General features: G+C 51.6%; 1 protein-coding gene across 1 annotated transcript in view; it reads right to left on the bottom strand.

Annotated features, from left to right (window-relative positions):
* LOC101944933 (serine/threonine-protein kinase 10-like) overlaps positions 1–24,345 on the bottom strand; it is a 43,666-nt gene that overhangs the window by 16,667 nt on the left and 2,654 nt on the right. The window contains exons 2-10 of the mRNA XM_005279265.3: positions 16,103–16,267; positions 14,753–14,801; positions 13,284–13,433; positions 11,887–11,959; positions 10,804–10,998; positions 10,069–10,150; positions 9,676–9,792; positions 6,237–8,798; positions 270–400 (exon numbers count right to left, since the gene is read on the bottom strand). Of these exons, the coding sequence (XP_005279322.2) occupies positions 270–400; positions 6,237–8,798; positions 9,676–9,792; positions 10,069–10,150; positions 10,804–10,998; positions 11,887–11,959; positions 13,284–13,433; positions 14,753–14,801; positions 16,103–16,267 (3,524 nt within the window). The remainder of the gene's footprint in view (positions 1–269; positions 401–6,236; positions 8,799–9,675; positions 9,793–10,068; positions 10,151–10,803; positions 10,999–11,886; positions 11,960–13,283; positions 13,434–14,752; positions 14,802–16,102; positions 16,268–24,345) is intronic.

Genomic DNA, 24,345 nt, shown 5'->3' with positions numbered 1-24,345 from the left:
CACACCAGCACACACTGGGGTGCTCTAAAACAGAAGGTGACTTGCTCAGTGGCAGAGCTGTGAGCAGAATCTAACCCTCCCCTCTCATGCTCTAACCCCCATGCATCTCACCCTGCCCAGGTGATGTTCCCTTTTCCGCATCATGACTTGCCCTTCCCATCTCCTATTTAACAATATGGGAAGGGCAGGATGCTCTCAGCCCCCACCCTGAGAGCCCCTGCTGTCATCATTCGGCTATATCCCCTCCCAGTCGGCCAAGTGCCCCTTACCGAGCTGAGCGCATCTTCTCGCCCTTTGTATCCACCTCGCTGATGGTCTTTGAGGTTGTCACGCTGACCTCCTTCCCATCCACAACAAACTTCCTGGTTTTCTTCACTGTTCTTCTTAGGGAGACAGCCTCCTGAGACCAGAAACAGGGGGTTATGTTCACAACAAGCCTAGAATCCACTCATTCAAAGAGACAAACCCAACAAAACAGCTGATGTGGAGGCAGCTTGAACCTCCACCACATAATTCCACTTGCTTATGTATCACTCAGACCAGGGAGATGCTCTGTTCTTACTCAGGGGAACTCCCAGAGAAGCCAAATCACAGCCTGAGCAACCTCTGGCTGAGTTACTGACGTCCTCAAATCACACTTTAGAGGCTTCAAGGTACAGAGAATTCACCATTTACACTAGTTTAAACCTGCAAGTGACCCGTGCTCCACGCTGCAGAGGAAGGTGAAAAAACTCCAGGGTCTCTGCCAATCTGACTTGAAGGAAAATTCCTTCCTGACCCCAAATATTGTGACCAGTTAGACCCTGAACATGTGGGCAGGATCAATCCAGCAGATACCTGGAAAAGAATTTTTTGTAGTAACTCAGAGCCTCCTCATTTAGTGTCCCATCTCCGGCCTTTGGAGATATTTGCTGCTAAAAGTTGCAGATTGGCTACATCCCATTGTAGGCAGTAACACCATTCCATCCCCTCCATACACTTATCAAGCGCAGTCTTGAAGCCAGTTAGGTTTTTTGCCCTGCACTGCTCCCCAGAACTGCTGTTCCAGAACTTCACTCCTCTGATGGTTAGAAACCTTCATCTAATTTCAAGCCTACACTTGTTGATGGCCAGTTTATAGCCATTTGTTCTTGTGCCAACATTGGCCCTTAACTTAAATAACACCTCTCCTGCACTGGTATTTATCCCTCGGATGTATTTATGGAGAGCAATCATATCTCCCCTCAGCCTACATTTGGTTAGGCTGAACAAACCAAGCTCTTTGAGTTCCCTCTCATAAGATGGATGATCTGAGGAATGAAAAACCTTAGTAGCCCTTCTCTGTACCTGTTTCAGTTTGAATTCATCTTTCTTAAACATGGGAGACCAGAATTGCACACAATATTCCAGATGAGGTCTCACCAGTGCCTTGTATAACAGTACTAACACTTCCCAGTCTCTACAGGAAATACCTCACCTGATGCAACCTAGGATTGAATTAGTCTGTCATAATCACATCACATTGGCAACTCACAGTCATCCTGTGATCGACCAATAGACCCAGGTCTTTCTCCTCTGTCACTTCCAACTGATACGTCCCCAGTTTATAGCAAAAATTCTTGTTGTTAGTCCCTAAGTGCATGGCCCTTTCACTGTGCACTATTAAATTTCATCCATTTCTATTATGTCAGTTTTCTTGGTCATCCAGATCTTCTTGTATGATATTCTGGTCCTCTTCTGGATTGGCAATACCTCCCACCTTTGTGTCATCCACAAATTTTATTAGCACACTCCCACTTTTTGTGCTAAATTCATGAATGAAAATGTTAAATAAGATTAGCCTCAAGACCAATCCCTGAGGAACCTCCCTCAAGCCTGACAGTTCACCTTTCAGCATGACCCACTGTAGTCTCCCCTTTAAACAGTTCCTTACCCACCTTTCAGCTCTTGTATTAATCCCCATCTTCTTCAATTTAACTAATAATTTCCTATGTGGAACTGTATCACATGCCTTACTGAAATCCAGACAGATTAGATCTACTGCATTTCCTTTGGCTAAAAAATCAGTTACCATCTCAAAAAAGGAGATCAGGTTGGTCTGGAACTCTCTACCTTTTGTAAAACCATGTTGTATTTTATCCCAATTACCATTTACCCTTGTGTCCTTAACTACTTTCTTTCTCTTTCAAAATTTGTTCTAAGACCTTGCAGGCAACTGAGGTCAAACTAACAGGTTTATAGTTTTCTGGAATACTTCCCCCCATTTCTTAAATATAGGCACTATATTAGCCATTCTCCAGTCATAGAGTACGACCTCCCGAGTCTACAGGTTCATTAAAAATCCTTGCTATTGGGCTTGTAATTTCATGTGCTGGTTCCTTTAATATTCTTGGATGGAGATTATCCGGGACCCCCAATTTGATCCTGTTAAGCTGTTTGAGTTTGACTTCTACCTTGCATGTGGTAATTTCTACTTCCATATCCTCATTTCCATTAGCTACCCTGCCACTACCCCTAAGATCCTCATTATCCTTATTAAAAACTGAGACAAAGTATTTGTGTAGGTCTTGTGTCCTGGCCTAGATTATCTTTAATTTTCACCCCATCCTCAGTGCTCAGCGGTCCCACTTCTTTCCTTGTTTTCTTTTTATTTATATGGCTATAGAACCTTTCACTGTTGGTTTTAATTCCCTTTGCTAGGTCCAACTCTGCTTGGCTTTTGGCAGTTCTCACTTTACCTCTACAGTTTCTGACCTCTGAGCGGTAGCTTTCCTTGCTGATCCATCCTTTCTTCCATTCCTTGTAGGCTCTCTGCTTTCTCTCAATCGCCTGTTTGAGATGCTTGTTCAGCCAGCTTGGTCTGTAACCCTTCGCTGTGAATTGTTTCCCCTTGCTTGGGATGCAGGCTTCAGATAGCTTCTGCAACTTGGACTTCAAGTAATTCCAAGCCTCCTCCACATTCAGATCCTTGAGTTCTTCAGTCCAGCCCGCTTCTCTAACTAATTCCCTTCATGTTTTCAAATTTGCCCTTTGGAAATCAAGGCCCCTAGTTGCAGATCGATTTGTGTTTATCCTTCCATTTAGTTTAAACTGAATTTGCTCATGATCACTCGAACCAAGGTTGTCCCCTATAACCAACTCTTCAGTGAGGTCCTCACTACTCACCAATATCAAATTTAAAATGGCATCGCCTCTCGTAGGTTCGGTGATTATTGGGTGAAGAATCTGTCAGCTGTCACATCCAGGAAAACCTAGGCCCTACTGTTATTAGCAGCACTTCTCCTCCAATCTATATCTGGGAAGTTAAAGTCTCCCATAATCACACAATTCCCAGTAGTATGTATTTCATTCAAAATAAAAGCGATTTCTATCCATATCCAGATTGGATCCTGGGGGTCTGTAGCATACCACAAGCATTATCCCAGTGGAGCCTCTGGTACCTCTTTTCCCCAAAGTGTTTTTACCTAAACAGATTCTGTTTTATCCATTTCATCACTTCTAATTTCTTTACAGTCTACCTTGTCATTAATATACAATGCTACTCCACCGCCTCTACCTTTATTTCTGTCTTTCCTGAATAGCAGGTACCCTTCAATACCTGTGCTCCACTCATGACTACTATTCCACCATGTTTCCGTTATCCCGCTCACGTCTGGTTTAATCTTCCTGCACCAGTAGCTCTACTTCCTCTATTTTGTTACCCAGGCTCCTTGCATTGGTGTACAGTTATCTGAGTTGTTTCTGCTCAGCTTCGTCCAAATTCCTCACCAGATCATCGCCAATATCACCTACCAGATTTAGTGCCATTGATATCAACACTGTCTTTCCTCTTGATGTCCACTCTCTTGCCCTCTGTTGTTCCTTTCTCCATTGCTATATCCTCTTACTTGATTTTCCTCCCGCTCAATATTAGAATCAGGTGTTGAGATTACATGAGCATCTCCCAACCATCTCCCCCAAATTCCTAGTTTAAAGCTCTTTTAATCAGTTGTGTCAACCTCCATCCCAGAAGTCTATTTTCCTCCCTACTCAGGTGGAGTCCATCCCAGGAGAACAGTCCTCTGTCAGTGAATGCCTCCCAACGGTCAAACATCCCAAAGCCCTCCAGATGCCTGAGCATCTGTTGATCATCATCTTGTCTCACCTTCACTTTCCTCTTCTGGGGACAGGTACAATCCCACTGAAGATCATCTAAGCCTCCATTTCCTTAAGTGTCTGTGTCATTTGTTCCCACATGAAGGACAGTCAGTGGATTCTTTCCTGTTCACATTAGGATCCTCTTTGGCCTCAGGTCCACATCCTGTATCTTAGCTTCCATCAGACAGTGCACCCTTCTGTTCTCTGGATCAACTCTGGTGACAGGCCTGTCTGTTCTTCTTAGTAGGGAGTCCCCAATTGAATAGACCTTCCTCTTCCTGGTGTTGGTGAGATTCTCCAGCCTTCTGTTCTTTCAGGCTGCCTTTTGTCCTTTGTTCTCACTTGCAATGTTCTGCAAATCATCCTCTGTCCTCCTGGGGCTCAGAAATCCAGGTATCTCCATTGACTTTTCCCCTCTTCTTGTAAGACTAGCTGCTCTTCTCTTCTTCCTGGCCCTCTCGCCCTCTCTGCTATGCCCCTTCACTTTCCAACTCAGCAAACCTCTTCCTCAGCTCTATTTCTCCTTCACTCACCAGTTGTTTCCTCAGCTTGTTCTCATAGTCACATGCTTCCACTGGCCCTTTTACCCTCACAGTTCTCCAGTCCAGCTTGCATCTCCAAGTCTTGAGTTTTCCCTTCAGCCTCCTTCCTCTTGCCTTCCCTTCTTCATCCATTCAAATCCCCTTTGAAAATTCAACCATAGTTTCTACCTGCATCTCCAAACCTTGGATCTTCTCTTCCATCCCATCTATCAGCAGCACTTCACACAAACAAAGCTCTTTTCTGGTACCTGCTCCAGGATAATGTACATCCCGCAGCTTCCCCATCCAGTCATCTTCATTGTCTCTTCCATTTCTTGGGTCACTACTACTGCTGCCTCTGTAGCTGTGATAGCCTCCGCTCCTACTCCTGCTCTGTAAGGACGTCAGGGTTTGGCTCTCTGGAAGGTTTGCCTATTCACTCTGAATAGGACCAAGCATGAAAGCAAGGAGCAACGAATTGTAGTGGGGAGATCAGTTAAAGTGTCTGGTTGGCAAACAGAGCAATCGGCACGTGTGTGGATGTTGCTGACTATTTTCAGAAGGGCCTAGAAAATGGGCATCAGGACAGGACCTCTGCCCAGAAAGGGTGGAACTGACATCTCCTGGCAAAGGAAAAGGGAACCTGGACCAAACCTTAGTGAGACTATCCTGCTCTGAGCAGGCCTTGTTCCTCACAGCTGGCACGGGGTGAGGAAGAGCTGTCGATTAACAGCTACCATGACAAACCACCAGTGCAGAGCCTGGCACTAGAGACCCCAACACAGCAGTTCCCTGGATAATGTATTTGCATAATTGTCATTTTCTTATGGACCAGATCTGGAGGGCCTCATTCCAACTGGGTCACTGGTCACTGGGCTAATTCCCCAAGTCTGTGCTCAGCCCTTGCTCAGGCAAAGCCCCAAGTGAAGCCAGCCACAGATGCTGGAACAGATCCTCAGCCGGTGTAAATTGTCCTTGGCCCTTCATCGCACGACAGCAGCTGAGGATCTGTCCCATGGAGCACAGACAGAGAAAGGCTGCAGGATTCGGTGCTAGTAATTTAATCTGTTTCTGCTTGAAACAGTCTGTGGTTTCTCTGGTTTGTTACATCCTCCAGACAAAGTAGCAGTTAACCATGAATGTGAGACAAACCATACAGCACTATGCTCCTGGTCCATTCTGCACTGCCTGCCTGCACCAGCCGCACGGCCCATCCATAAAGCATGGATTGTATACAGCCTCGGGGCTCAAAATGGAGTTGGCGCTCCTCAGAGTTGCCAGGGGGAGAGCCCGGAAAGATGAAGTCCTGTTTGTAGGCCTGGCAGCAAAAGTATCTTCCCCTTTCCCCATGGCTCTGCCTCAGCCCTGATCTAAAGGGACCTCCCTCCAGGATTCAGTCAGATCAGTTCTTCTCCATTCCAGGGAGCCGGTCTGTGTGGGGCCAGGTGGGTAGGAGGGTTTTTTGGGTATGGCTACAGGACTAAGAGCCTCCCAGCCAGGCCCAGAGAAAGCCCTAGAGACGAAAGGCCCCACGCCCCAGACCCTGGCATCCCGCCCCCCATTCAAAGCATTCTAGTCTCATGTGTCGTGCCAGCCTACCTGTGTGATGTCTTGCGCGCAGTGCGGGGTCCGCAGCCTTGCCGAAGGAAGGTGGAGGTCCGTGTCAGACTCTGTATTGCCTGGTGAAGTCAGCGTCTCTTCTCGGTTGTGTATTAAACCATCGTTTAAGGTCGAATCTCCCTCACCACTGGGATCTTTTCCATCTCTCATTGCTCCTCCATTAGCTGCCTGTTTCAGGGAGGCGGGGCATCCCAGGGGTGCCTCAGCAAAGCTCACGCTCTTCCTTAACTTTGGGTGCTCAATAGGTTCCCCCTGGGGCTCTAGCCCTGCTTCGCTCCCCAGGGGGGCACTTCTCTCTTCTCTTCCAGCTCCATCCCCCAAGGCCCCTTCTGGACACAGAACCGCCTCTGCCAGACCTTCTCTGGGTGGGTGTCTCTCTTCCTTCTCTGTTTCTCTACCATTTCCATCTCCCCTAGCTTCATGGTCTTTGTCCTCAACAACATTTAACGGGTCACCCCTAGGGCTGTCTGCAGTGTCTTCCACTTTCTCCCCTGTGTGTGCCTTAGCTGGCACTAGGTTCTCCTTGGGGGAGGTATCCACCACTGGGTTTTGATCCTCTAAATTTAAATGACCAAGTGTTATATTTTCTATGCTGCCTTCCTGGGCTTCCTCTCTTGCTGGTACCAGTATCTCCTGACTGGATATGTCCACCACTGAATTTTGGTCTCCCTTTAAATGCTCCTCTACAACCTTGTTTACAATATCTCCTTCTGACTCCTCATGCGCTGGCCCCATTATCTCCTTGGGGGAGGTGTCCACTCCTGAATGTTGATCTTCATTTAAATGACCCCTTATATTGTTGTCTATAGTTTCTTCCTCATTCTTCCCTGTTTCCTCGTTGGCTGGAACCACTGTCTCCTTAGCAGAGCTAGCGACCGCTGTATTGTTCTCTCCATTCTCAGTCACTGCAATCTGTCCCATACAACACAGCTCTTCTAGGGTTGCTGATGCCACCTTTGTGTTTTCATCTGCGTTCTCCATGTCTCCTTCGGCTTCATTCTTTACTGAGAAGGTTTCTGCCTGCTGCCAATTCTCACCACTCTGCTCTAATTCCTTGGGGAGTCTTTCATTCTCAGTTTCACAGTGTATCTGCTCTGCTAGCTCCCCAGAAGTCTCTGGGCTTCCACCTTCTTGTGCTCCTGCTGCATTTGAGTAATTTTCAGTCTGTAATCTAACCCCTCTCACTTCCTTACCTAGACACACTCCAGCACCTTTGGGCTGGAGCTGTCTCAAGGATTCTTTGATGCTCAGAACTTTAGTACTAGTCTGACAAAGATCTAGAGCTGCTAATAGTCGTGTACCCTCGCTCACGTCCAGGTTTGCAAGAGGGCTGCTCACAGATGCACAATCCAGGTAATGTTTCTTTGCTAGACTTCGTATTTCCTCTGTCCTTTCACCCTGAATCCTCCATTTCCTGGAACTGGAGGGAGGAGTCTCATCCACGGTCTGCCCTTCTCCCATCCCAGCTGAGCCTTCAGACAAGTCCCACTTAGTTGCTCCTGTGCATTCCTGCAGAGCCAATAAATTACTGGTAGAATCGCTATTTGATAGGTTTGCCATGTTACTCACTGAGAGCAAAGTGGGGCATGTCTGGGTTCTGTCCTCCAGGCCTACAGCTGCCTGTTGACTTTCTGCTTCTGTGGAGGGAACTCTGTCTGTTATGTTTGAATCAGGGAGTTCAAAACCTGCCTGAGTTTCTTCCAATACAGGCTTGGCCTGATCATCAGCAGTTTCTACTTCTTCTGTTTCCACCTCTTGCCCTTCCGTTGGATCTTTAGATGGTGCTAAATGATTTGGCCCAGTACAAAGTTCTCTTGCTTGGGCTGGGCTCTCTAGAGGGCTGGTCTCCTTTTCATGGTTCCCTTTAAAGTCGTTCTCTGCTTCTGGTTCGAGTGCTGCTGCTCGGAAGGGATCTGGCGCTGTCTCCTCCAGCGTGCCTGGCAGCCCCACACACGGCTGAGGCTCAGGACATGAAGGTAACTGCTCCTCGCCGTGATCTTTCCCACTGGCTGTTTGCGCCACTGGCTCTCCATTGATCCCACCTTGTTCCCTGGCATTTTCTTGTGACTTCAATCCACCAAAGAACGACCTGCGTCTCATCAGCTTCAGGACGTCGGAGGGCCTCCGGGAGGGGAGCCTCATGGAGCCGCGCAGCTCCCGGGAAGCTGCAAACATGGGCGCGGACTTTCGCCTCATTTGTTTCAGGAAGTCGGATGGTTTTTTTGCCCTCATCTGGGGACCATAGGGGACGGAGTCCCCCTGGACACTGGTGTTGACCCCAGGTCCTTGGAGCTCAGGCTGGCCAGCAGGGAGCGGGCTCCCCATCTGATTCTTTGGCGACCCCGTTTGCTCTTCCCGTTTGCTCTCCTCTGCTGGCAGAAGAGGCTGGCTGGCTGGCTGAGCCATCATGTCCATCTCCATGCCTGCTCCTGATTGCACTTCCCTCCCAACCAGGCTCTGACTGGCCTGGGGCGGTGTTTCCTGCTCGCGGTGGCTGCTGGTGGAGGCCTTGTAGAAGGAGCCTTTGTGGTCATGGTGTGGCTGTTGGATCAAGAGGAGGAGAAAGGTTTAGCGATAGCTGCAGCCTCTTGTCGAACACCCAAATCTAAACGGCGACCTTATGAAACCCACCCTTGTCTAACCCGGAGGAGCCCTGGGGGCAGATCCCCAGCTGGTGCCAATGAAATCAATGGAGCTGTTCCAGTTGACACCACCAAGGACCTGGCTCAGAGCGTCACCTGATCCAGAATGGCCAGGCAGGGAGGCAGGAAACGCCTGAGCACTGTCCATGCAGCGCAGCCTATGGAACGTTCCCCCTGCTGAGGCAGATAACAGTCAAGCACAGGGAGAGCTGAGGCCCAACCCTCCGCCTGCTATCGCCCCGCCCCGCATACCCAATCCTGCCCACTCCCACTCCGAGCACGCCCGGTCCTGCCCACTCTCCCCCTCAGCATGTCCGGTCCCACCCACTCTCGCCCCCCACACGCCCGGGCCCGCCCACTCTCCCCCCCCAGCATGCCTGCCCCCTCCCACCGTCGTCCCCCCCAGCATGCCTGGTGCCACCCACCATCGCCCCCCCAGCATGCCTGGCCCTGCCCCCACCTTTGCCCCTCCAGCATGCCTGGCCCCACCCCCGCTATTGCCCCCGCTGCATGCCTGGCCCCACCCACCATCGCCCCCCCAACATGCCTGGCCCCACCCACCATCACCCCCCCAACATGCCTGGCCCCACCCACCATCACCCCCCCAGCATGCCTGGCCCCGCCCCTGCTTCCATGTCACACCAGGCCCAGCAGGGATTGTTTGAGGGGCAGGCGGCCTCATGCCCCAGGCCACATGTTCCCCTTCCTGCGCAGCCCCCCTGGGGGGAGCCAGCCTGGCCTCTAGGAAACGACAATGAGCTTTGGTTGCTGCTTACTGATGAGACATGTCCTTCCTCCTCCTCCTCTTCTACCTCTTCCATCACCTCTGCCCTGGCCTCTGCGATCAGCTCCCGCAGGGGCCGCTTCTCTGTCACCTCTGCCACGAAGGGGTGCTGAGGGGAAGCAAGGGACCCGTAAGGTGCAGATCTCCACAGAGACAGTCTCTGGGTGCCAGGCTGGGGGGCCGGCGCCCAGCCGTCCTGCCTGCACCTCTTGGTGGGAGCTCCGCACGTGCAGGCGGGAACCTGAGTTTCGCTGCTGAGGGAAGTGAGGGGTTTTGGGGCACAAGAGCGCACAAGGTAACACGGGAAACTCCCCTCCCCTGCCTCCCCCAAGTCCCTGTCCCTGTCCCTGCCCAGTGAGGACGTGGCCGCGGGGGGATGTCCCACCTGCAGGAGCTGGCTGGCTGACCACCGGATCTCTGGATTCCTCTCCAGCGATTTTCTCAGAAAGTCTTTAAACTCCTCAGACCTGCAGGACACAACGATGGATTGAATAGGCGAAAACTCCTCCGTGCTGCTAAGCCCCTGAGCTCTGCTTCTAGCTCTGTGCTCCCGGCCCAGGACCCCCCTTTAAGCCTTGACAGGTGGTGGGTAGAAGGCCCAGCTTGTGGCTAAGAAGTGGCCCGGAAGCTGGAACTCCTAGGGTCTAGTCCCAGCTCTGCCACTGATTCACTGCATGACCTTGGCCACATCCCTTGCACTTGTTTTGGCTCTGTGCCCCAGCAATGATGTACCAAGCCCCAGGCTGTGGTTTGCCATACTTCTGCTCCCTGGAGCTATGGGTTCAAAGCTCCAGACGGGGGGGGGGGCTCAGCCATTTGTCCTTCCCAGGTGGACAGCTGGATCCCCTGCTATTTAAGGGCCTTGTGAACGGAGCCCTGACTGCTGTGAATGGACAGCAAAAGCCTCCAGGCATTTTTAGTAAGAGTCCAGGTTCACGCCAGTTTTGGTGGCCAACCTTTTCCTTCCTCCCACTTGCCTGCTGGTGCCCACCCAGAGGTGCTGCATGTCTATGCAGTTTGGGAATCGCTGGAGGTGAGCACACTTGTAAATCACTGTCGTGACCCTGGAGGTGGGTTCCCAGCACTACATGTGTCGGGGTTCCCTGGTCAATGGACTCACCATCTCTTGGGACAGCGCAAGGTGGGTGGCTGGGACTTGGAGATTTTCAGCAGCACTCTCATGGGGTTCAGCTCGTGGTAGGGGGGCTCCATCTCGGCCATCTCAATCAGGGTGATCCCCAGGGACCAGATGTCAGCCTTGTAGTTATAGGGGTTCTCCTTCGAGGTCTCACACTGCACCACTTCTGGAGCCATCCTGCGCCCAGGGAGAGAGATGAGCTCACAATGACCTCTGCCCCGGTGCACATGTGGGTTTCCCCATCAGCATCTCCCTGAGCATTTGCTGTCACCAGCCCCATTAGAGCAGCAAACAACAAGAATGTCAGACTGTCTTGAGAGTGGCACAGAAATGAGGATGTGTTCTGCATGGATCCCATCCAGCCCTGCCCAGCTGGGGGACAGTACCTGTGCACGAGTGGGTGCCAGGGGTCTCCTAAAGTGAGGCAAGTGGGGACAGGGGCATCTGCCAAGGGGAGGTGGTTCCTTGCAGGGTGCCCCATTTCTGTGCTCAGGGCCACAAGCCATGCTCGTTCTGAGCTCACGCCAAGGCTGCAGATGCTATCCCAATCTCTTCGGGCAGCCAGAATTCACCACATCCTGCACCTGCCAGAGCTGGTCAATTTATTATGGGGAAAAAATCGTTGTTTCTGTTTTGTCAAAATTGCCCATGAAACTTTTCACATTTTTCAAGGAAAAGCCAGACTCAGAAACAGACAAAAATTGTTTTCTGAAAACCATTTTCAGTTTTTAAACAAAGCGTTTTTCAAAATTAACAAGCAAGTTTTTACCAAAAGCCAACAATTTTTACCAAAATGTTTTCAGCTGCTGATTTTTCATCCAGAACCCTTTTTTCTGCTACATTTTCCTTTTCAACAAAAAGCCACTTTTTGCTGAAATTATGTCAGTGGAAACCAGTGTCCCCTCTTTCAACTCCCTAGAGCTCAGCCTACAGCTGGAGGGACAGAACAGAACATTTCCGATCTGCCACCGTGTCCACAGGCTCCAAAGGCCAGTAGAAAACAACTTTGTTCCCAAGTCCATTACCCACAATGCCCTGCTGTTCCCAGGCAGTGCCTGCACATACCAATATGGTGTCCCAAGGAAGGATGCCCGTCGCTGCAGGGTTTGGGCGTTTTTGGCAGAGACTCCAAAATCAGCTACGTCATAAAGAGAAGAGAAGACGATCAATGACTATGCGTGGGCGGTTTTACTGTCTCCAGGGCCGAACTCTCTGTGGGCATAACTCCATAACACAGGGGCATGGCACGACTCTGCTGACTTCAGTCACTTCACTGCTGCCGGTGGAGCTACGTCAGCCGAGCGTGCGGCCCAGCAAGAGTGTGACCCCGAGTTCGCACACACCCCTGCTACAGCCACTCTGGGAATACGGTGCACCTGGCTGGCTGTGTCCTATATCGCCTGCTGATAAAATTTCAGTGGAATGCGTCATACAGTAGAACCCGAAGGCTCTTAACATCTTCTAGTTACACTAAGGCCTTGTCTACCCTAGAGAGGAGCCTCTACCAGGAAAGCTACACTGGCAACCCCTCTGTGCCAGCCAGAGTCCTTTTGCTGGCATAGCTTATACCAGGTCCCCAAAGGAAATAGGCTATGCCAGACGGCAAAAGGACAGTTTTGCCAGCATAACTGTGTCTACCTTGGGGCTTTTGCTGGCACGGCTATGTTGGTTGGGAGTGGATTTTTTCACACTCCTAACCGATACAGCTCCTTTGGCAAAACTATTAAGGGCAATCAGGCCTAATTTTCTGCCTCTCCCCCACCCCCGCACCGCGCTTACAAAGCAACGTGTACAGGCAGAGATGGTCAGCAGCGATTGGGTTCCTGCCCAGAGCTGTGTCTAGATTCCCCTCCTCGCCTATGAAGATCTCCTCCCTCCTGAATATTTGGGCTGTGCTATTAAACCAGCCTTGCAAACCTCCTTACAGTGGACACAGAATCCACTCCCCTCTTCCCCACTCCCCTTGGGCTGCTGCTCATAATGACCAGGTTAATAGCTGAAACACCAATGGCTGATGGGGGAGGAGGATGGGGGAACCAGTGTACTGGGGTCCTGAGCTCAGGGGGCTCCCCAAAACATCTGTAATGTCTGTGTAAATGAAGTGAAATGGGCAAGGCTGGGGCAGCAAACGTAATGGTCCAGGGCCCCACTTTTCTCTCGATGGGCCAGAAAACCTGCCAAAAAGTTCCGGAGTGGAAGAGCGCAGGCTGCATCACACACCCCAATGGGTTTACACCAAACACAAGTTAAGGCTGACCAACCTCAGGCACTTACTGTGAGGAGAACAGGAACTGAACCTATTGCCTGTATATTTCAGAAGCACTGGGGAAAGATGGCACAGGCAGCTCCCTGCACTCCAGCCAGTCACCCTCCTAGAGCAGGATACTGGGGTGTTGTACTGCTACAGAACACATGACACACCCCACGCTCAGCCCGCCCATGTCTCTTCCCCACAGTCTCACCCAGCTTGACATCTCCTTCCAAGGTCAGCAAGACATTCCCAGCCTTCAGATCCCTGTGGATGATCTTGCAGCTGTGGAGATATTGCAGGGCCAGCAGGATCTGCTTACAGGCTACTTGGATCTGCTCCTCTGTCAGACCCTTCTCCAGCTCTGCAATCAGAGACACCCCTGGGGAGTTAGTGTAGTAGCTAAAGCCCCACAGTGCTCTGGGCATGGGGCACGGCAGGAGACACAGAGACAGGTTCAGGTCTGGGGTTACAGTTGGCCCAATTAGTACAGGCACTAAGGTAGTACTTCACCAGGGATGGGGACTTCAGCTGGGATCAGGGCCCCATTCTATGGGCACTGCACAGCCACAGAGCCAAAGCCAGGCCCTGCCCCAAAGAACCTGCGCTCTCAATAGACAGCCAGACATGGGGCGGGGGAACTGAGGCACAATGCAACTCGCCCAAGGTCACAATGAGCTGCAGCGAGACAGGAATTTCAGCCATAGAGCCCACGTGGCTGTCCCAGCCTCAACCACAAGCCCTTCTTGTCTCTGTGCCTTAGTTTGCCCATCTGTCAAATGGGAAGGGTGCTCCAGGGCTGTTGTGAGATGTTGTAAGGAGCAGGAAGATTGGGGGTGAAAAGGGCTCTAATTAGTGCCAAGCACACTTGCATTTTCGCCCTGTCTGGGGTTTCGTGACACAAATCCTAGGAGTCAATGGCTGGGGGATGTGGCTGGGGATGAATATGACACTGGAGGGGGAAAGGGAATTTAGGGGCTTGTCTATACAAGCATTGAATTGGCGGCAAGCTGGGGTGTAAATCTGCCCTCTGCTGGCCTGCCATGTACTACGTGTCTGTGTGGACCCTGCTGCCATGCCCTAGAAGTTCCCTACAGCCCCTTGAGAGGGCCTGGAGCACTGGGCCTGGGACAAGAGCTGAGGCCGGAACCAGAGGCTGTGAACCAAAGTCAGGCCATGGATCAAACCAGTTGCTCTCAAGTTTCCTGTTGAGGACATGAACTTGGCACAGTTATTGCTAGTGTCCTAGAGATTTACGTCAATATAGCCCAGCTAGTGCAGATACAGCCCCATCTAGTACAAGCCTAGGTGGTTTGACAAAATCCTGGGGATCCAGCCAGGCATGGAGGGTGGAGAGTGCCAGGGAGGGTCGGGTCGATCAGTCACCCCCCCTTGTGTGAGAGAGGTGTACAGGTGTGTGTGTGTCACCTCTCCCCGCGTGTGTGTGGAGGGGGGATGGGAGGCTGTCATCCCTCCCCGTGTGAACCCTAAAACCTTAAAGATAAGAAGGTAAATAAAAAGAATCCAGCTACGTGGTATTTCTTTTTAACGCAGGCTCAGTCAACTCGACGTTAATTTGTCCTGCATAATTCTGATTGATTGCCGTTGAACTTGCTTGAATATGAGCAATTTTCCCAGGTGTCTCGTATTCAGCATAGGGAAATATGGTCACCCTCTACTTACCCAGGATGGCTGCATCCACTGCTCCTCCTGGGCAAAACTCAATCAGGATCTGAGGAGAGAGCAGTGTGTCAGAGCAGAGAGCCACATTAACAGCACAGCTTCCAGTCTCAGCATGCCAGGGGTGGGGCGGGGCAGCATCAGCAGAGGGCACTGGCTTGTATACTCCACCCAGGGGGAGTCCCTGTTCTTCCCACCCAGAGAGCTTCACCTACCTGCTAGTCTCTCCTTCATCGCCATCACAGCCTCAACCATTCCCCTTTGCTGCTCAGCTCTGATTGCATTGTGGTGCCAGTGACCAAGCAAAGGCCAAGCTTCCCTAGACTTCCCTCCTACATCTCTGCTTTTAGTCATGTCAAAAGACTGATTCCCACAACCCTCCCCCGACACACACACACTCACCTATTCCTGCACCCACCCTTCTTAGAGGCTGGCTGGTAGAAATATTCATTGCTGCCTCTGGATTGCTACTAGAGCTGGTGGCAAAACCACCATTGTCCCCATAAGAAATGTTGAATGAAAAGTCTTTCTCTGAAACATTTCGGTTGGATGATGCTGGGTTCCTGCGAGAAATTTCCAGCCCAACCAGAACAATTGGAAATGCAGGGGCTAGGAGACTGGGTGCAGCCGGCGTGTGTGAGGGAAGAGTTCTGTGAGTGACCCTGAGAGGAAGCAGAGCGATGGAGCTTCTTGGGCACAGAGACTGTGGAAGGGGGAGGCTGGGGGATTCCTGAGCATGGAGCTGCATGCTGCTGTTCATTCCAGGAGCCTGATTATTTATTAAACTGACCAATTTAAAAAAAAATCTATTCTGTGTTAAAGCTCCTGTTAAATCTCGTGCCCTGGGGTTACCTTTGTGGGGTCTCTCTGCTCCCCTGTGGATGTTTCAAGGGTCTTTTGAGCAGAGCACCACACATGCTCTGGCCCACCCCTCCTCCCCTTCTCTGTCCACACCTACCCTGCTACCTCTTTAGTGGCAGTTTCAGCTTTGCTGCTGCATTGCTGGGAACGCTCCCTGCCGAGGCCTGGGAAAGGGCGTGCCCAGAGCAGCACACGAGAGAAAAGTTATGGAGGTAGGAAGTGTGCTTGGCCAGCAACAAGAGTGAGGCTGACACCACTCGTTGCTGGGAGTAGCTGTTCCTTCGTTACCTGCGAAGGAACTGTGGGAACGCTCTCCTGCTCAAACGCTCATGCAGCTGACTGTGGGCGGGGTCAGTTAGCTCTGTCCAGGGCTTTGCCTCCCCCTCTAGCTTTCATCCTAAGGCTCACCAGGGAACGTGGCCTGGGGCACGCCTGGCTCTGAGATCACCCACACTGGGAGGTAAGGCCAGCCCGCCTGCCCCCACAGCTCACCCACAGCCTGCTGTCCCAGTACAGTGCATCCAGCAGCTTGACAATGTTTGGGTGATTGCAGCAGGCAAGGATGTCTATCTCCACCACGTAATCTTCCAGCTCCTCCTCACTCTGAGTGTCAATCACCTTTGCAGCAGCCAGAACCCCTGTCACTTTGTTCTGTGCCTGTTGAGACAGATTTAACACGTACAAAGCAACGCAGTTATGAATCAACCAAAAGCCCTGCCCAGCCACCTTGGGAACAGCCAGAAGCTGAGGGTCAGCACTGGAGTCTCCCAGCACCCTCAGTTCACATTACTTAGCACTTTCCACATGAGGATCTCAAAGCACTTCCCAAATGTTATACTCGCAGTGTCACTGAAATACAGCCACTTCTGGAGTGGAAACTGGCAGCCAACTAGTGCACAGCACAACTGTAGGGAGAGGGGAAATCTAGCAAACAGGCAAACCCAAACTCTCACACAGAGCAATTTGATTGCTAAGGTAACTCTCTCAAAGGTGCACGCACGGCGTGCAAAGTATCGATCAAGCTGTAAAAACGAAAGGGTCAATTTCTTCCCCACTGAGCTGTGAACCCTCGATTCCCAGCTCCTGTAAGCGAATCTGGCTCTCTCCTCCAGGGAGCTGAGTGACAGCTAAGGCTCTGTAAGCAGCCACACAACTTGTCAGTGGAGGAGGAGGCAATTGTTGAAGGCTCGAAGAGGAACCACAGAAGGCTCCATATATACGATGTCTCCAGATCAAATCTGCTCAGCTTACAAGTAAAAAGCCATTTTCCCTAACAGCTGCCCCTGCAAATGCTGTCCAGGATCTGAGAGTCAAGCTGGGCTCTTCCTTCTTGCGCATCCTCACCAATAAGAAAGCTCCTGCAGGTCACATCCTACGCTCAGCCCCATTGGTGCCACCCCCTCATGCCACTGCAGCTTAGCGAACAATTCTCTTGCTGCGGCTCAGTGCTGGGATAGATAGCTCCCCAGCAGGGGCCGTTACAGCGTGAGGACATGCTCACATCTAGAGTAACATCTAGGGACGTTCAGGAAGTGCTTAATCACACATCTCAAGGAGCATCCTGAAATGTGAAGAGGCAGCCATGCAACGTAAGGCCAGTGAGACAGGTTTGGGGCATCACTCCTACCAAAGGGACTGCTCGTAGTTTTTAGGTGACTATCATCAATGGACCAAAGACACTTCCACACTGAAAAGACATGTCTTGCAATACCGTTCCCATGTGTGTTCAAGGATGGAAAACCTTTTGAGTAAACAGTGACCCTACACCACCAGAGAGCATTTTTTAAAAGCCACTTCTAGCGGCCCCAGAACGCCTTCAGCACATGCTACTGAAACTGCAAGTATAGCTTAGCTGTACACTACAAGGAACGGACTGAGATGGACGCAGCTGGCTGTTTATCCAGAACAGCCCTGCAACAGGAAACGACAGCCACTGAACCAGAATGTGAGACAGAGAGACACACTTATCTGCCAGTTTCAAGGCAGAAGCTGGAAAGAATCTGAGAACAAACTATACAGATTTACCAGGGCTCATGTCCGTCATTCTGTCAGGATGGCCAGACGCCAGGCGAGAAGCTGCACCTGCCTCTCAAGAATATTCAAACTACTGAGGTGATATGAGTGTACAAGACAGCATCATATATAAAGGGAGTCGAATCATAACACTGAGAACATAAAAGAACAGGAGTACTTGTGGCACCTTAGAAACTAACAAATTTATTTGGGCATAAGATTTCTTGGGCTAAAACCCACTTCATCGGATGATTGCAGTGGAAAATACAATAACGAGATATATATACACAGAGAACATGAAAAAATGGGTGTTGCCATACCAACTATAACGAGACTAATCAGTTAAGGTGGGCTATTATCAGCAGAAGAAAAAAAACGTTTGTAGTGATAATCAGGATGGTCCATTTGCAACAGTTGACAAGAAGGTGTCTGAAGAATACATCAGAGCCATTTTATAATCAAAGCCTGTCTTGGGAAAGCCAGAGATGCTGTATCCTGGCCAAATATGACCAAGGATATCAGAGACCTGGTGAGCAGTTGTGACAGGTAGAGAAATGCAGGTCAAGCAACAAAAATACACAGTGAAAATGTACAACTTCCCCATAGAGCTTGGAGCAAAGTAGGGATGGATCTTTTCACGGCAAATCACACAGACGACCTCATTGTTGTAGACTGCTGTTCAGACTCCTGGGAATGAGATGAACTGTCAGAAACTATCACAGGGACCATCACAGACACAACAATGAAGCACTTCAGTGAGCATGGGACCCCAAACTGTGTCGTTTCAGACCACGGACCCAGTTTACTTGCAGTGAGTTTGTGCAATTTTCCCAGCAATGGGAATTCAGTCCCATCACAGCATCACCCACAGATAGGCACATGGAAAAGCTGAATTGACAGTGAAACTTGCTAAAACTCACCAAACAAAGGAAGGGTACGGCAAGCCGTTCCTTGGCGGAAGAAGGAATCAGCAGCAGCCTGGCACAAGGCTTGATGTCAAGAGGCACGTGCACCTTGGCGCCCACAGCCCCAGCATTACTATAGCTGGCAGGGTTAGAAGGAGTAACAGACAAAAGGAGAGAGACATGCAAAGGCTAAAGCTGACTATGACTAACAAGCTGAAGACCTCCCAGTACTACAAGTGGGAGATCCTGTCAGGATCAGACCATTTCCTCAGGACAAACATGCACTTGGAAGCAAGCTCCATGTGTTGAACAGATGGCTCCTTGTTCATATAATTCAGCACTGGCTGAGGAGATATTGCACTGAAACCACAAATCTGTACACCCACAATGAACACAAGAGATCAACAGATGTGACAGATGGTGCAACACGCTCGTTGCTGAGATTTGATCAGCAGGACAGGGAAGGAACACAAGCCAATGACCTGACTGTGGAGATCAAAATAGACCCTCAAAAGACTACACCCAACAACAGCCACGTGCAAGGCTTCTCCTGTCATCACAAGAAGGATTTGCACTAGCTCCAACATCAAACTGCCTGCAAGTTATACACAAGACTTGGTGCGACACAAAGGCATGAAAGACCAGCCCTCCTAAACCCAGACGGAAAATACCTGAGTTGCCAAGCAAGTTGGTATATATATATATAAAAAGTTGGTAGTAAGTTGTGTTACATTACATATACGGTGCGACAGATTGGTAGCTTTTTTGTCTGCCGCTGCACATTGAGCAGATGTTTTTAGAGAACTCTCCACAATGACTCCAAGATCTCTTTTTTGCTGGGTAACAGCTAATTTAGATCCTGTAGTAGGAAGAGAGCCTGAGACTCAAGCCCTTGTATTAGAGGCCTAGGGTGACCAGACAGCAAGTGTGAAAAATCGGGACGGGGATGGGGGGGTAATAGGAGCCTATATAAGAAAAAGACCCCAAAATCGGGACTGTCCCTATAAAATCGGGACATCTGGTCACCCTATAGAGGCCTGGTATGAGGCTGGACCTGCTCACAGAATCTGGCAAGGACAGGGCTGATATTGCAGAAACACACATTCCTAAGAAGTGCTAGGCACAGAGCTCTCACGCAAACACATCCCAATATCAAGTGGAACTAGACCATCCTGAGATCAAGAATGGTCCCTGAGGATAACAGGAACACGCTGACCCCTCCTAAAGATAAGGTCAGGATGACAGTACGTAATAAAGATGTTTTAATCAAACCAACATGTACAAGGAGATGGGTGATAACTCGCCATGTCAGGGGGCAATAACTAACTATGTCAGAGGGGTAGTACTAGCTTGTTTGTATTGGGATATAAAGATGTATTTCAGAGAAAGTATCTTTGTCTAGCCTAGTGAGGAATGGAAAGTCCTGCCGTTCACTGAGCTGGTCCATTGTTACAGGCATACATGTATTAGTGGTCGGGCAGAGTCTGTGGGATACTAGTACTGTGCTTTGTCAACAATAAACCTGGCTGGGTGCCTTTGTCCCTTAACAGATCTTGTGGTCATTGGGGGGTTCACATGAGGGGTCTGCTGTGTGAGCTGTCTGTGCAGGTCTGGGGCAGCACACATGCAGCTAAACATCTATGCATACTGGTGACCCTGACCACTATCTGGTAAGTAAGTGAGTTTTTTGCATTTTAGATTAGTAAGGGATTTGAACTCACAATGAGCAAGCAACACACAGGTTTAGCAGGTAGAACAGTCCCCCTTGAGCTATTCAGGGCCTGTAAGGCAGAGCTCACATTCCCTTAATGTCTCTCTCTGCACATCGTTCACGTCCTCCAATTGGCACATGAGCCAGAACTGCCTGTGGAGACCCAAACTCTTTTTGTAATAACACTGTAACTTGGTTTCCTCCCAGAGCCAGTGGGGGGCGGGAACAGCTGTTCTCTGTTGGGGTGTTCTCTGTTGGTGTGTTCTCTGTTGGGGTAGCCCTCAAGCATCTGGGACACTGGTACAACCATCTCAGGCTCAGCCCTGGTTTGATCTCTATCTGTGCAAAAAAAGTTGCCAAAACATGTCAACTTTAAGAACAGCTGTTTTTTGGGGACGCTGTATCTCAGAAATCACATGGGCAAGTGGCCCCAAATTAAGATCACTGACCAAAACTTGGGGCTCCATGAGGCACCCCGAATTTCAAAGCAACCTGAGAGCACGCAGAAGAGTCAAGTTTTACACAGTGAGTTGGTCTTAACCTTAACTCTAGTATCTGGGAATGAGGAGAACTCGCCTTTCAGGACGTGCTTGAGGGGAGAGGCCCGGAGGTGTAGAGGAAGGAATCAAGCCTGGATTTTGCCTAGCTTTGGCTCCCTCTCCCAGAGCAGGGCTGGCCCGGCAGGGCTAGGAGGAGTGAAAGCAGCAAAGAATTATTAGGCCCAAGAGTCAGCAGCTGTGACTGACACACGCAGAGGGTGGAGAGCTGCTGACTGGAACGTCAGACACACTCTCAAACTATTCTGGGCACCTGAGCTCTTGCCAGCAGCTCCCTGCTGTGCAGCTGCAGTTTGCTGGATTTGCCGGCTGGCGTTCTCCTCGCTGGAGCTCATGCCTCTGCGAGATCAGTGCTCTGGGAAGGCTGGGTGTAGCGGGCAGAGGCGCCAGAGTTAAACCTCACAGCCGGGCTGAACAGGGCAGCGTGGGACTGCCTGTGGACGCCTGTTTTGGGGCAGCCCTGTTCCTTCCCCTCCCTTCCCTCAGCACAGAGCGCGGCGGAGGAGCCGAGACATGTGCACTCTGGTGCATGTTCACAGCCCAGCGGAAGTCATTGTGGTTTCTTAATTACCAGCAATTCTTGCTCTGCTAGACGCCCGGCTAGCTGCTGGCAGGGGCGCTGCTATGGTAACGGCTCTCTCCACACACTGGGGCTGACAAAAACCCCCCACACTAGGTAGTGATTCCAGAGAGTCCCTGCTTCCACCGGCCCATCACTGGTGCCTCCTGAGCAGCTTCCTGCAGGGAAGTGACTGCACCGCGCCTGGTTTGCACCATCGGAGGTGGCAGGTCCCCGGGTCTCAGCTCCCATCAATATGCTGCCGAGCGGGGCTGGCCCAGGGTCGGTCCCCCCAGCGCTTTGTCCAGCCTAACAGCATGTCCCACAGGAAAGCTGTATCCCTGTTTGCCACAGGGGGAGTGACCTACCAAAGCTTAGCCGGCAAGGCCCAGAACCCAGGGGTCCTACTCCCGCGCTGTTACCAACCCGCTAGAACACACTGTCTCTGTGTGACCTGACCAGATCCGCGGGGGCTGTCCTACAATCTAGAGCCATCGGGCCAGAGCCCCAGCTGGTGGAAGCGGCCTAGCTGCAGGTCACACCCACTGAGGAGCTGCCCCCCTCGATTTAAGGCCAAAAGGGTCCGTTTTGATCATCCAGGCTGACCTCCTGGGTCACACAGGCCAGCACCTCAGCCAGCGCCTCGCAGCCAGCAAAGGCCTGTCACTGAACCAGCCCTGGTGTACCACGGGCCAAGGAACCATTGCCCGGGATCTGAACCTCCTTTGCTCGCAAACAGCTCGTACCTCCTAGCGTGGACACCCGTGACCATTTCCTCTCCCCTGCCACACGGGTGTGATACACCTCTCCCCGGGGGCCGGGCCGGCCTTGTCGTCTTCCCACACAGCCACCGCCCTCCAGCCCCGGCTCAGTTTTGTTCAGTGGCCAAACGAGACACCAGCGGGCCCTGGGGCAAGAATCAGTTAGGGGCTCCCTTTCTGAGTCTGAAATCCACTCTGTTCAGCCCCCCCCGCCCCACTCCAGTCCCCCAGCCCCACCTAGCTCCTCTCCAGCCCCCCCCCCAGCCCCACTCCAGCCCCCCAGCCCCACCTAGCCCCTCTCCAGCCCCCCAGCCCCACCTAGCTCCTCTCCACCCCCCCCAGCCCCACTCCAGCCCCCCAGCCCCACCTAGCCCCTCTCCAGCCCCCCAGCCCCACCTAGCTCCTCTCCAGCCCCCCAACCCACACCTAGCTCCTCTCCAGCTACCCCACAGCCCCAACTGCTATCCCATCCCCAGCTCCCCGACGACCCTCCTTCCCCTATAGTTCTGATCCAGCCCCCAGCTCTCCCTCAACCCTGCTCCAGCTTCCTTCAGTCGAGACCTCAGCTCCCCCAGCCCCGATCCAATCACTCCTCCAGGTCCTTTTAGCTCTCTGATCCATCTCCCCAACCCCACCTCGGGCCTTCCGCCAGCTCCCTGCCTTGGTCCCCTCCAGCTCTGATCTAGCCCTCAACTTTCCCCTTCTCTTCCCCCCTTTACATCCTCCCCCTCCCCTTCCCATGCAAAGCAGCTAATGCGTTGACCTTGCGCTCCATCTTTACCAGGGCCGTGTCTCTGCCCCCCCATACATCCCCGGGTGCTGCGAACCCCCACACCTTTTCCACACAGCCTCTCTGGCTGCTTACACCCAGGATTGGCCTAGCCAAAGGTGCCACCATCCCAGCCGCCCCCTGGCCCTGGGGGACTAGTGGGCCCTGCTTTCCCCAGGGGCTGCTCTGGCTAGATCCTCATTACCTCGTGGGCCCTGGCACGGATCACACCTTTGTAGCTACACCCTGGTTTTGTTGCTCTGCTCAGAAGTTCCTCCGATTTGGCAACATCCTTCTGGGAGTGAGGTGCCCAGAACTGCAGCCGGCGTTCGAGGGGCGGCGGGTGTCCCGCCAGACAAATTAGACAGGGATAATACACCTCTCCCTGGAATGTCCACCAAGGTGCCTGCAACTTGGTGTCTAAGTGCAGAACACATTTAGGAAGGAGTCTCAGAGTCCAGCAACATAGACTCATAGACTTTAAGGTCAGAAGGGACCATTATGATCTTCTAGTCTGACCTGCACAACGCAGGCCACAGAATCTCATCCACCCACTCCTGTAACAAACCCCTGACCTATGTCTGAGCTATTGAAGTCCTCACCTAGTGGTTTAAAGACTTCAAGGTGCAAGTGACCCGTGCCCCACGCTGCAGAGGAAGGTGAAAAACCCCCAGGGTCTCTGCCAATCTGCCCTGGAGGAAAATTCCTTCCCGACCCCAAATATGGCGATCAGCTAAACCCTGAGCATGTGGGCAAGACTCACCAGCCAAACATCTCCACCCTCCTCTGTGCAACTGAGAGAGGATGGATGGATTTCACTTGTTCATGGGCCTCATTCCTAGAGAACATCTTTGTGCCTTCCATTAGCTCTAACTGGTGCTTACGATGCCAGTGGCCTGACCACCCCAGTGCTGCCACCCTTGCTAGCAGAGCCATGCTTATGGTAGAGCAATGGTAAGCAACTGGCTGAGAAACCACAGTGCCCACCAAGCCCAGAGACAATCAGCATGGTCCCAGGAGCCACATCCTCAGGTGGTGCAGACTGCCGGAGAAGGCATGAAGTCAGTGAAGCAGCACCAGCTGGGGATGCAGCCCCTTGGCTCTGCAAGGTGTTTTCAAGAAGGCACTCAGCAAGCCTGGCAGGAGAGGCGTGGCTGCTTTACCCCGACAGAGCATGGCTCTTAGTCCTCTTTGCCTCAAGACCTTGAGGTCCTACTGTTCCCACACTGTGTAATGTCCTGCCTGCAGCGTGTTAGCTTCCAGGCAACGTGGAATTTCCCATATGGTTCTTAATGCTTCCGTTTGTACCTCTCTTGGCCCTGGTTCCCCAGTGCAGCGTTCTGGTCCTAGGCCAGGCCAGTTCACTCCAACCCAATGGCGCGCTACTGCCAGGAACCTGCCACAGTCCAGTGCGGAATCAGGCCCCATTACCCTCGGCGCACTCCCTACTATCTAGCAAC

This window comes from Chrysemys picta, chromosome 2, assembly GCF_011386835.1.
Source record: "Chrysemys picta bellii isolate R12L10 chromosome 2, ASM1138683v2, whole genome shotgun sequence".
Classification (NCBI taxonomy): Eukaryota; Metazoa; Chordata; order Testudines; family Emydidae; genus Chrysemys; species Chrysemys picta.
The sequence above is the reverse complement of the archived record's forward strand: the minus strand, read 5'-3'. Positions and strand labels throughout refer to the sequence as shown.